This window comes from Hetaerina americana, unplaced genomic scaffold (genome assembly GCF_022747635.1).
Source record: "Hetaerina americana unplaced genomic scaffold, ioHetAmer1.1.p SCAF_9, whole genome shotgun sequence".
Lineage (NCBI taxonomy): Eukaryota > Metazoa > Arthropoda > Insecta > Odonata > Calopterygidae > Hetaerina > Hetaerina americana.
This window is the reverse complement of record NW_027287538.1, coordinates 33,238,585-33,251,539: the sequence shown is the minus strand read 5'-3', so window position 1 is coordinate 33,251,539 and position 12,955 is coordinate 33,238,585. Positions and strand designations below refer to the sequence as shown.

Sequence of the window (12,955 nt, the reverse complement as noted above, 5' to 3'; positions counted from 1 at the left end):
ACGACCGTAAACTTAAATATTCTTCTTTTCAAGATCCCTGTACCAATATTTTGAAGGCGAGAATGCAGGATGATCAAATTTTTGTAATGTCGAATATGGATTACATAATTACTTCAGAAAATAACTCATACAGGAACGTAAATACTAAATATGTTTTCATTGGTGAATTTGAAGTCTCTGTAAGGGGGTGGTATAACTTGCGAAGGATGACATTAGAGTTTGGGTGAAATTATCAGAGTAATGAGTCCACATTTCTGCTGGTTCACAACATTAAGGCCAAGTTTCACAAACCCTCAGTTGACCCCTAATCACAGTAATCAATCCGGAGGTTTGATACTCGGGGTAGAGCTTGTTGTATCAAATCAACACATCAGGGTAGGAAAGGGGGGGTAGTTTCTTCCCCAATACCGCCTGTGGTACTCTAGGAAAACCTGGAACCCATAAAATGACATGAGTGAAGCTGAGAGTGCCCAGATTTGAACCCGTGGCCACCAGTCAGTAGCCGATCGCTCTACCCACTAGGCTACCACTTCTTCTCCAACGTGCAATTGGCAATAATTCCCCGGTCACTAATTGGTTTATATGGCCGTTTCATTTAATTGATACTTGGTTTGTTTGGCATTTCCTTGGCTATTAACTACCCCTGGCGAGAGGTAGGTTTTTTCGTAAAAAGCTACTGAACATGTGATTAAAACGTAATCGTTCGGTTGATGGAGTTCCGCATGAGCTGATCCCTGGCATGAAATACTACTTCAATAAATCACCATCGAAGAATTTGTCTCATGGGCTCTGTTTTTGATTTACCACGTTTGACGCCACACCTATACATGGTTAGAGTTATTTCCTGTTTTGTTTCAACAACGGCATAGAGTTGGCAGTTTTCTTAACAAAATTCTGCCTGGCGTAAGCAACTAACGATTCAGTAAATAATCGAAGAACAATCATTCATTTTGATGTCTACATATTTTCTCAAAGAATGTAGTCACTGACCAACGCAAGCTCCACTCAATTTTCGTTTGCCTCGATCTTTCGCGTGCATTGACGGAAATTCTTAGTGTTGTGCAGTGGATAGTGGTTGACGTACTGTAGTGGCATAGTTGTGTACAGATTCTGAAGTAATCTTACGACTTAAAGTGAGCAAACTAATCGCATTCCTGAGGGCTTAAAGGAATTTTGCCACCTTCGGTTTCGAAATGAGTCTCGGACCCATGTCACTATCGTTATCAAAGACTCTAAGTGATTAAACCTGTGTTTACCATACAGCTCATTGGCTATTTCTCTTACGGTTGGAGTACACCTGTTCACGAATTACCAGGTCGTTTGCAAAGATAGCCTTACATGATAAAATTTAACAGCAGTCCTCCTTGTGCTTAAAAGGCACATTTCGAAGAGATATGTTCCTGAGACCCTAATTCCATATTTTTTGAAGGACTTTGTATGGAACTACAGCTATCTAACCGTTTATATATCATCACCCAGCAAGGCTCAGCTGGCAGCAAGAAGTTTCCCCTATGTCTGGAAAATGAATGGAATTGATATCCAGAAATTAAATTCATATTTTTAATATTGTGAAATCAATAATTTTGGACGACTGGAGCCCATTGATTAAAAAAATATCGATTTTGAAAAGATTTGTGTGGGTAGCGTATCCTTACCTAAATCATCGACAGAAAGACATCACCTTTGGTAGTTTAGAAGCAAAATTTTGAGCCAGCAGCCCGTTTCACAAGGTTGTGAAAGGACTGCGAAGCGTTGGCTAAATTAAAATCCATCTAATATTCACTATTTACAGGTTAAATAAAAAAATTCGCAGCATCTTTTAGGCAGAGATGACGAACAGTTACAGTATCAAACTCCCTGCCCAATTATTACTGAATAATACCCGATAGAATTTTGCTAAATGAAATCACGGTGAGAACAGAAGTATGGTGTATCGTAGGCACTAAGGCCCCAGCCAGAATTTGTTCTTAGAGGGAAACGGGCATTAAGGTATTTGGGAAACGAAATATTTCATTCGATACCGGGAGCGTTGGATGAAGCAATCGTGCTCCAGCTGCGCAAGTAAGGCGAGGAAAACAAGATGAAGTAGTCGGTTTCAAGCTGCTGCAGAAAAACTTTCCATTGTTTTAATAGAAAGGCAGCGAAATATGGCCGCGTAGAATTATTGGATAATGCATCGATAAGCATACTTTGCTGCTTTGAACTGCAATCGATGAAGTTCCCTTTTTCTTAAAATGCTCTCGCGTTAAACAGGAGACCAAGGCATTGCTTGATAACTTATAGCACCCGCATTGGTAGTGCTAATATGCAAGTTAAAAATTTCTGTTATTTTTACCCTTCAGTAATTAACAGAGCGTCTATATTTTTTCCTCTTGCCAGGTGTGCCGGAAAACAACAAAACTCATCCTAATCTCTGGGACAAGCACAGCCTTATTTCTACTTCATGGCGTTGCAACCGAGCTTTGGCGCTCTTCTTTTCCGAATAAGGCGAATTGGATAATCCGTGAGTACCTAAAAAGTATATTAAATTTCCTATGGTATATTTTATTGTTTTTCTCCGGTTGTCCGCATTATATCTATTGTTATGTTCCTAAAATTTTATTAATAAGTCACATAGTACTGCGTATCGCACATTATTTACATTCTTGGAACGATGAAGGTTTTGCTCCGACCTAAAGCATGAAAATATCATAGGGTGCTTTAAAATTCGAGATGACTTTCAAGTGGAATATGAAGGGATTTATTCAATATCTGCATCCACAAGATACCCTACAAAGCACCACAAAGGTGAGTGGCAGTGGGTGCATTCACTCGACTAATGCACGGTAAACGGAGTTGCGCGTGAAAGACTTGGCAGTTGTAAAAAAATGCACAACTGTATTTCAGTTCAGTAAGGTTGCATCAAGTCTCAAATATTTATTATTTCTAACTTCTAATTCTATTTCCAACTTTCATGACATTGACCTCTGCAGTAGGTATGTTTTCCGGCATAATTGTCGTTTTAATTATTAAAAAAAATGTATTTCCCATCCGGTGAAAACCGGGATGAAAGTTCAATGAGCATCGGGTGTGATGTCGTAGTGATTACGGATCATCGAGTGCGCTTAATTTGCTTACTCGTGCGAATAAGCGAGTGCCTGTACTCGTTTGTGCGAACAATACAAAGATTACAGAATTAAGGAAAGGCGGGCAGGACTTGACCGCGAGGGCGTGTTATTGTGTAGCCGGGGCGCACGGAGAACATAAGAGACCGCTCTCGCCGCCGATGGGCTCCGTGTATTGGCTGAAGCGGCAACGCTGCTAGGCCGCCGCTGCATTCCTCCCGGTGGGTGTTGAGTCGGTCGGCCGGGTCGGTTCCCCTTCCTCCCCTTCGCCTCCGGGCCCGCCCCCCCTCACCTCACGTCCACCCCCTCCCTTCACTACACAACTCCCCTACCCACCCCCTCCCCCCTTCGCGACCAACCCTATTTATGTCCTCCGGACCCTTTCCTCACCATTTTTAAAAATCCTTTTCGCCAACCTGTCCCCGGCAGATTCGGACCCCTTACCGATCACCCTACTATGACCCCTCACGTTCAACTCACCGGTACAGACGCCGGCGTCTCCGCAGAAGAGCCCGTGGTCGCAGGCGAGGCTGTGCGGACCCTCACATGACTCTCCCTTTCTCCGGGGGCACACGGCTTCGCAACAGGAACAGTCCTCGCCCCCGGGCACCATCAGGAGGCCCCGGCCACCACCGCAATCCTTGGGGGCCTCCTTGGGACACTTGGGTTTCTCCTCGCAGTCGCATATCTCCTCTGGTCGGACCGGCGACGTCAAGGATAGCGCCAGGGCAAAGAGGGCGATGGCGCCGAGGGAAGCTTTGTTTCCGAACATCTTGGCAATCTGCCGACTCGCCTCCCGGGAGAGAAGAACAAAAGAATGGATCGGAAAAGGACGGGACGAGAGAATGGAAAGGTGGCAGGAATAGTTGAGGATTGGAAGGCAGAGAAAAACACTGCGGTTGGGAGGGTAGCGGAGCCTACTCCTTCTCTCCCTTTATACGGAGGGCACCCTCTCTCGTTATGAGATTGTCACGTCTCTCGCCTCTCTTTTGTTTATTTTTGTTTTCACCTCGACATTATCGTCTGCCGGTCGTCTTGGGCCTCCCTCCCTTTTCGTAAAGCGGCGGTCGGATCCCCAGGGCCCGCCTCGCCCTCGCAAGCGGGAGTTATCAACGGAGCACACAGATTTAACTACCAACATCCACCTGGGAGGTCTTGCGTTGCGGCCCGGTCTCACTGTCGACCGGGTCTCACCGTCGGAGCATTCACGCCAGAAAGGCCAACCAACCACAAGGCAATCACACACAAACGGTACACTGAATCCACACACTCTCTCTCTCTCCCCAGCACGCGAGCTACGGTCACGGAGTCGCACGACTAACTCAGCGGAGAGGCCGCGCTTCTCCACGAAGAAAGAGCCATCCACCCCTTTCACCTCTCTCACTTCCCCTCCCCTCCCACCTTGGCCTACATCTTCCCCCACTACCACCTCTCCCCCTCCACTCCTCACCCTCCGAACCTCCCCCTCACGCCCCCTTCTCTCTCTCTCTCCCACAACATTCCCTTCACCTGACTGAGCGGTCGAGGGAGGAGGAGGGGGGAGGGGAAGTTATACCTACCTATCCTTCTTCTTCTTCCTCCCACAACCACGGATGTGAGGTGCCCAACCTGAAACTTCAACCTCGATGTTCGAAGAGCATCGAAACTTTTCGCTAGCATCGATATTCTAACAAAAGAATAGTCGACAATGCAATTAGATGATGCTATTATAGCTCCCAAGGTGCTATTTTTTACTCTTTTTCTCGATATATATATGGCGCCGCATTGTTTTCGAGGTGTTACGTTAGTTCTTTGTAACGAGTAAAATTATTTATTTCTCTGGTGGTTTTGCATCGAGCAATGGTTCCTCCCTCTCCATTCACATTCCGTTTCGAATACGGCGCAATTTACTGGGCATTTACTTCATTACAGCTATTTCATAGAACTTTTATTAGGATTAATTCTGGGAACCAATAAATTTCGTTCACAAATGTCACCGGACTCCCACAATTACTCCATAAAATCTACGTGACCGTTTTTTTATTTTAAAATGAGCAGCGCCATATTTAAGTGTGCGGTGACTGCTTGCGCACTGCGCCTTAAAATGACTAAAACTCAATATTCATAAGAATTCGCGCCCTCAGTCAAGGCGATAGAGGTAGTGGATATATCAACCGATTGACTCAAATCCAGAAGTCAGAAAGTAACAGAAAGTAAGAAGTACTTGGGATAGTTCAAATGCTCTGTGAATTTCTATTCATATGAAACATTATCTATCGTATTTCGAGGTGCAACAGCAACATGAGCACATTAAATCCATATTTAATGGGATGGACTTCAATCAAGGCGGCCACGGTGGGACTAGAACTCTGCTTGGATAAACAGAAGACCGAATCAACAGAAGGAACTCGCAAAATATCATTTAAGGACTACAAATAGACTAATTGCATAATTGTTTCAGCAATTCTTATCATGAGAGACGCGAGCATTATTGAATTAGATATTATTAAATACGAGACATGTAATTTCGGAAGCCAAAACGTTGTCATGTGATTAGCGGACTTCATTTTAAATCGAATCCCTGGGTGCCATTAACACATTCACTTATTAATTTTATGCCTGCCTTCCTTAGACCTTAGAAATAACACAGACAGGATACCTTCTTTTCCGTTTAAGTGGACGAAATTCTCGGAAATCTCATTCACTTAGTGAGCCTGTGGCATGGGAAACGAGAAAAATCTATGAATTTCATTTCACAAAGAGTCTATACGATTCGCCATCTGGAGAAACCGATAATGGCCGAAGTGAGATCGGGTTGAAATAAGTCTTATGCTACTTGTTAATGGTGTCTTAACCTTTTCCAGCCTAGTGGGAGCACCAATCATTATTCTAAATATTCTTTTGTCTGAGAAAACTAAATGTAAAGTGAAAATATCGGAAAGAGCTGGAGAATTCAAACTTCCAATACCGATCAAAACATAGACCTGAGTTTGCTGTCAAGATTTAGGTCTATTTTGTTCAACATTTCTTGGTTTTTCAATGCCTCCGTGACTGCAATTTAAATTTCGAGTATCCTGAGGATTTTTTCAAGAAAATTCAAAATGTAATATAACCAGGAGAATAAGTTTTTAATATTAAATGTACCATTCGCCAATTAATATATTTACTAAATAATTTCAAATTTTTGTGGAGGCAATGAGACATGAGAAAAGTATTAAATATTAAGGGGGAGGAAATCGCTAATATTGCTACTACACCCTGGCAAATTCTTACTAATAGAATTAAAAAAATAAATGTATAAGTCGTCAAAATGTAAGATTATCCATAAAAAGTATTTATATTATGAATATTAAGTCCCATTGAATGATAAATATTAATAAATATTATCTTTTGAGAATGCATGATTCGGACTCATAATATTCTGTTCAAGTATGTACTTACCGCGGCAATCGAAAATTAATGGTAGAAAAAAGATTTTCTCTCCGGGTTGAGCGAACGTTTTCGTCCTTACTTGCGTGCATGAAAAATACTGATTATATTTATCTTCAAAGTAAGTAAAAAAAACAATATCAGTCATTCGAAACAACCTCTGAAAACCTAATATTATCCAAGCACACTTATATCCATGTAACGTCTCAGACTTCTCAGGTGCGAGGGGGGAATGGAGAGTCCGGCGGGGTAGAGTTAAGAAGAGGAGTAAGGTAGCGTTGTCCGTTATCACCCGTACTGTTCAACGTATATGTGGAGGATATGATTAAAGAGGCATGAGAAGAACAGGAGATAGGAATGAATGTCGGTGGAAAATTCGTAAAATCAGTCAGGTTTGCTGATGACCAAGCTCTAGTTTTTCAGTCAGCCAAGATATTGTAACATTGATGAATGAATTCAGTGCGATAGATATGGGATGAGAATAAATATAAATAAAATAAAGGTTATGGGGTTTTCCAGAAAGAAGTGGGTTAAGTTAAACGTTAAAATAGGAGGACAAAAACTAGAGCAGGTGGAACATTTTACGAATCACGGAATTGTTTTGAACCAAAATGGTCAAAGTAGTAGGGGCATAAGGAGAAGAATTGCTTAAGGCAAAGAGGCTTTCACAGGAAGGAGGGAGTTGATGACAGTGGCGTTGAGTGAGGATGTTAAGAAAAAACTCATAAAAACTTAAACTCGTATTACTATTTACTCGTACGTAGGCTACATATTTTGACGTTTTGAAACACACACACACACACACACACACACATATATATATATATATATATATATGTTTTTTTTGTGTATATATATATATAAGTTTTTTTGTATATATATATATAAGTTTTTCTTGTATATATATATATATATGTATATATATATATATATATGTATATATATATGTATATATAATGTATAACACTTAGCACTAGTGGACACAGACAAAAACACAGAAACACACAAAAAAAGAGAACTGCCAACTGAAAAGTGCCAACTGTGCCCGGCCTATTATATTGGGCAAACCACCACACCCCTCAATATCAGAATCAACAACCACCGAGCCTCATGCAAAAACTCTTCCTTCATTGACATGCTCCCTATCCCCAAACACGCCTCCGAACACAACACTCCCTTTGATAAATGCTATAGTGTATCAATCATAGCATCCCTCCCACCCTCTGATCCTCCTCTGAAACTGAAAACACTTGAGCAATCCTTCATCTGGCTTTTGGAGTCCTGGAACTGGCCAGGAATCAATATTAGGCACTAATTACCCTGTTCTAATTATATTTTCATCCCCCTTCCACCCCCATCACCTTCTACATTTTCCCCACCCTTCTAACGCTGCCCCTCCAAACCCGTCCCTTCGGAATTCCCTCCCCACCTTCCCCTTCCATCCATCGCTCCAGCCCTCGTATTCCCTTCAGTTCTGTCCCTCTCCTCCTTGATAAAGGTGGCAACGACCACCGAAAATTCGAAAAATAGTGAGTCTCTTTTTTTGTGTGTTTCTGTGTTTTTGTCTGTGTCCACTAGTGCTAAGTGTTATACATTATTATTCACGTCCGTGAGTCTTTCAAAAAGTGTTATATATATGTATATATATATATATATATATATATATATATGCTTTTCGTCAAAATAAGAATTTCTACTTCATTGACAGGAATTTCTCTTATTATATTTGTATTTTCTTATGAATAGTGAAAATTGTCACTTTTCCATTAAAATAATAAGACATGGCAAAGGAATAATATAATTCAATAACTTAAGTTATGCCTTATCAATTCAGGCGTGAAACAGAAATTATGATAATAAATATTGATCAAAAGATTTCGCGATAGGCGTGGGATGGTGAGAATGTATATGGTCTGAGGCCGAGATCGCCCGAACATTAGATACAATTATTGGTGTTGGATAACCGAAGTAAGTTTGTAGCGGATGTTTATTTTGAAGTTGTTGTGAACCAATTTATACTAGTAAACATTCGTATCACTGCGGCACAAGGGATTATGATAATAAGCTCGGGCGGATCGCAGTACGAAAAAGTTTTCAAATCATATTTTCCGCTTAAGTTAAGATAAAAGAAGTTGCCCAGGAGATAGGTCCTGAAATTGTATCGGTTACTTTTAAGGGTAATTAGGGTGCTACAAAGACTTATAGAAGCTTGCCTCGCACGCGTGTTTTCTTATTAAAAATTAAATACCTTATAGCATATAAAGTTGACTGTATTCCCAGTGAAATCCAGGGCTGTACAATTTAGCGTCCATGAAAGATTTTATCATGTTCTGTGTTGCTTCTAAGCAGAGAAAGAGCGAATTTCATTCAATTGTATTTTTTTAGGTTAATTGCACTATTGACTGGTGATTTAATTATTTAGATGCATGAAGTAAGAAAAATTATAGGCAATTTTACAATCAAATCGAAAAAAAGATATTTAATTTTGAGCAGAAGAGTAAGATTCTTGGAAAAAATATTCATTTCTCTATTTTTTTTTATTAGCTCACTCCAATTCCGTTATTATTATATTTGAACCAAATAATATAGGTAAATTGATAGATTAGTTTGGCAATTAAAAATTATTTCAAACATTATATAACAAAACGTAACGATCTTTGTAGCAAATTACCATACACTCCTTTAGTGGGTCTTTCAGCGAGAAAGATAATTACACCTGGGTCTAGCGATACCTAGCAGTACTTTAATACTTAGGCGGTAGTTTACCAATTTCATCAAAACTTTTGAATTCGTTTTCGAAGTAATACTTACAAGAGCTGATTGCTTTATGCTATGCACTTAGGACAAGAATCATTAGATTTGTTGCATAGAATGGGAAACTTGAAATGTGTCTTGCCTGCCTCTTTTGGAATCACCTCCTACTCTTAGCCTATAGGTGATTACAGTAAGTCATTGTTCATTTATTTAAGTGTTAATGTTTGGTATAGGGATCTTGGGGTAGGGAGCACCTATAAAAAGAATATAGGAGGCCCGGAAAATTTAATTTGGGATGTGAATAATGATGGCATTTCAGAATTTAACCCGTATGCATTACATTTTTTCAAGAGTTCAATCTATATTAAGAGGATACTTCTATTTCGGACATGCCCTACTACTTAGCTTGAATAAAATATATATGATTGAATATTCATACCCAAAACGAAGAGTGAAAAATATATTTCGGGAACCCATAATTTAAACAAGAAAATCAATTTGAAAATATTGAAATTTTGCTTCCTATCACATCAGCGTAATGGCATAACGATAACATTCGTTGACGTATGTTTTTATTAAAATTTGGCATGAATTATTTCCTGAAACATTAAAATTACCCATATTAGCTCTCAAGGCACTTAGAACGCGTACTACATTTCTTAGCCTCGCCTAACAGAACACAACCTGACACCCCAATCTAAAATCAACCCATCTCTATTTCCACATAGATTCTACCGCCCTTCATTACGTCCAACATTCCTAACCCTTTCCTCCACCTACCTCGATTGCCTATCCACTATCAAAATCTTCAGGATTCCTCGGCCTAGCAAAATACTTTGCATTCTCCTTTCCTACCTCTTTTGGATTTCTCCCAACAATCCTCTCTGCTCCCTCACCATACCTAGGGCTTCCTCGTTTGCTTTCCTTCCTGTCTAATTCACCTTCTCAATCCTTCTCCTCACTAACTTTCCAAACGCCTCCAATCGACGCTAATCACCTTACATCAACGACCGAGTCTCCAAGCCGTACAAAACCACGCTATATACGTAAGTTTCCCCAGACTTTCCTTAAAATCCTTATTTAACGTCTCTGTCATCGATTCCTTCCTTGGGAAAGCGTCTTTACCTTACTTTGTTTCTCTTATGTCCCTACTATGACCATCTCGGTCCAAAACACTACCGAAATAGGTAAACTGTTCTACCAACTCTAGTTTTCACCCTCTTATCTGAACGTTTTACTTTGCTTTCCTCTTTTTCCAAGACCTCTTAAACTTTGTCAGCAGTGTATTAATGCATTTTGACACCAACCTGTGCGTATGATTTAGCTTTACTGAACTGGAGAGTAGCCCAAGAATCGTCAGTGATGCCAGGAATGACCAAAGATGTCGATGTATCGATACATTGCAGGGCCCTTCCATCATGCCTTCGCCTCACACCAGAGCACGTCACCACCTTTCCACACGTGAAGGGAAAACCCGAGACAACTCACACCCTTACGAACGCCTATCCTAAACCCACCCCACTTCACTGAAAGACTTGTTCCTCTTCCACTCCTTCCCTCTCTTTCCACACACCCTTCCACCTCTTTCCTCTGCCCCTGACATCCCCACTCTCGCTTTCCTCTCCCCACCTCCCCAAAAAGCTTCCCCTTCCATTTTCCCTCTCCAATCCTTCCTAACAATATACCTGAGAATGGAAGGTTGGAATGAAGGGGAGAGTTTTTCACGACCGTGCTGCCACCTCTACGTGAAAGGTTCCCGCCCCAACTTCCCCAACCTGAAACAGCGGTCTCAACTCAACCCCCTCCCCCCCCCGTAGTATGCGGGTTATTTGTTTACCTGTTGGTTTTGGGGACAAAACACAGCGAATCAGACGAGTGCAGTGATATCTTACAACCCGATTTAGTGGAAAGGGAGGCAGTCTCATACAAGATTTCCTGGGGATGAAACAACATGGTGAAATATCTTTGCGTCGTCTCTTCATCTACACAATACCCCGTAAACCCCGCCAATGTCGTGTGGTGGGAGGCGTGGTGTGTCATAGAACTAGCCATTTATGAGAAAACATTACTGATGCATAAATATGAATGTATATTTGCACATATATATATAAACAAGAGGCGTGGGTAACCAAGTGTGTAGAGTGCTGGGCTGCTGGCCGGTGGGCCCGGGTTTAATCAATGGTGACGCCTCTGAGGACACTCGGCTTCACTCAAGATGAATCATTTTTCGCGTGTCCGAACTTACTGGGAAATCACAGGTGGTACAGAGAAAGGATCTGACCAACCTGTCTCGTAGTGTTAATTTCACACACCGTATATTGGTTGGGATCAAATGAGATCTTAAGCTCGCCTGAAACACCAACTTTCGGGGTCATTACTGTGGGATAAATAAGCATATACATACGTACACTTACACACCCACATGCGTATATGCATCTTTCAATAACAGATGTGCTCGAGTATAGCTAAATATTTGGCTTTTTGAGTGAAACATTTTCTAAATTCAGAGGCTTGACTTATTTATGATTGTGTATCGTGCGAGGCAAGGAAGAGTACTTCAACTACCATTTATGATGTCCATCTATTTTATTTCACCCATCCTTATTTAATCTGCCGAGCCGGTCTAGGGTGAAAATAGGCCCGTCCGGCCCGTCACCATGAATTATGAACGTTATACCAAATAAATTGTTTTAGTCATTGAATTGATGTATTTTGCAAGTTTCAATTCGTTCGATCATTTGTATGTGAAGGAGAATTAATGAATGAGAGCATCCCGATATCTAATTTAATAATCATAAAATTGACCGCAAGGGAAACAAACAAGGAAGCATTATTCATAACAGTTTCAGGTTTAACTATGTGGAATTCCTTCATTATGAGGGTAAAAAAAGATACTTTACACTTCCACAATAAATATTTTAATATTTCACGACCATGGTTTTGATGCTGCGCATCATCATCAGCCATCGAAACCATGGTCGTGAAATATTAAAATCTTTATTGTGGAAGTGTGAAGTATCTTTTTTGCCCTCATAAGGAAACATTACTAATGGTCGGCGTGCAGGAGGGATTGTTGGGAATAATTCAAATCAGGCAGGAGAGGTGGAAGCAGACAGAGCGTTTTTGATTGGTGATGGGATGTTGAAATATGTGATGGAGGAAAGCGAGGAAGGGCTAGGAAAATGCTAGGAATGTTGGACAGAATGAAGGGAGATGTAATCTATGTAGGTTTGAGGAAAGTATGGTTATGGTGTGGGGTGTCATATTGCGATGTGTTAGGCAAGTCTAATAAAAATATCGTTGTATTATTGAATAGCCTGTGTCCATCCAAAATTTACCTCAATCGGTAGAATACCAATAACAGTAAATATCTTATTCGAGAGAATTATGATCAGATGATCAAGTTAGCCATACAGTCAAGAAATTTAGCGGAGATATTATTGAATAATTTAAAATACGAACTAGAGAAGAATACAATTGACAGAAATTTTGAAATGAAATTGAAAGAAAACGAAAGTAATGATATTCGTAAGAAGTAGGAATTTTGAGTTTTTTTCAAATACGAGGGTCATCCGGAAAGTAGTACCCGTTCGTGAAATAAAGACACAAAAGTAAATATTAACAAACATAAAAAATTTTATTTGAAAGAGGATACTTTAAACTACTTCTCAACATAATCTCCAAGCAAA

The 12,955-nt window shown here is 40.6% G+C and overlaps 1 protein-coding gene across 3 annotated transcripts in view; it reads right to left on the bottom strand.

Moving 5' to 3' along the window:
- sas (stranded at second) overlaps positions 1–4,407 on the bottom strand; it is a 178,894-nt gene extending 174,487 nt beyond the window's left edge. For all 3 annotated transcript variants that reach the window (XM_071597510.1, XM_071597508.1, XM_071597509.1), the window contains exon 1: positions 3,585–4,407. In XM_071597510.1, the coding sequence (XP_071453611.1) occupies positions 3,585–3,876 (292 nt within the window). In that variant the 5' untranslated portion in view covers positions 3,877–4,407. The remainder of the gene's footprint in view (positions 1–3,584) is intronic.
- Between the last annotated feature and the right edge of the window lie 8,548 nt (positions 4,408–12,955).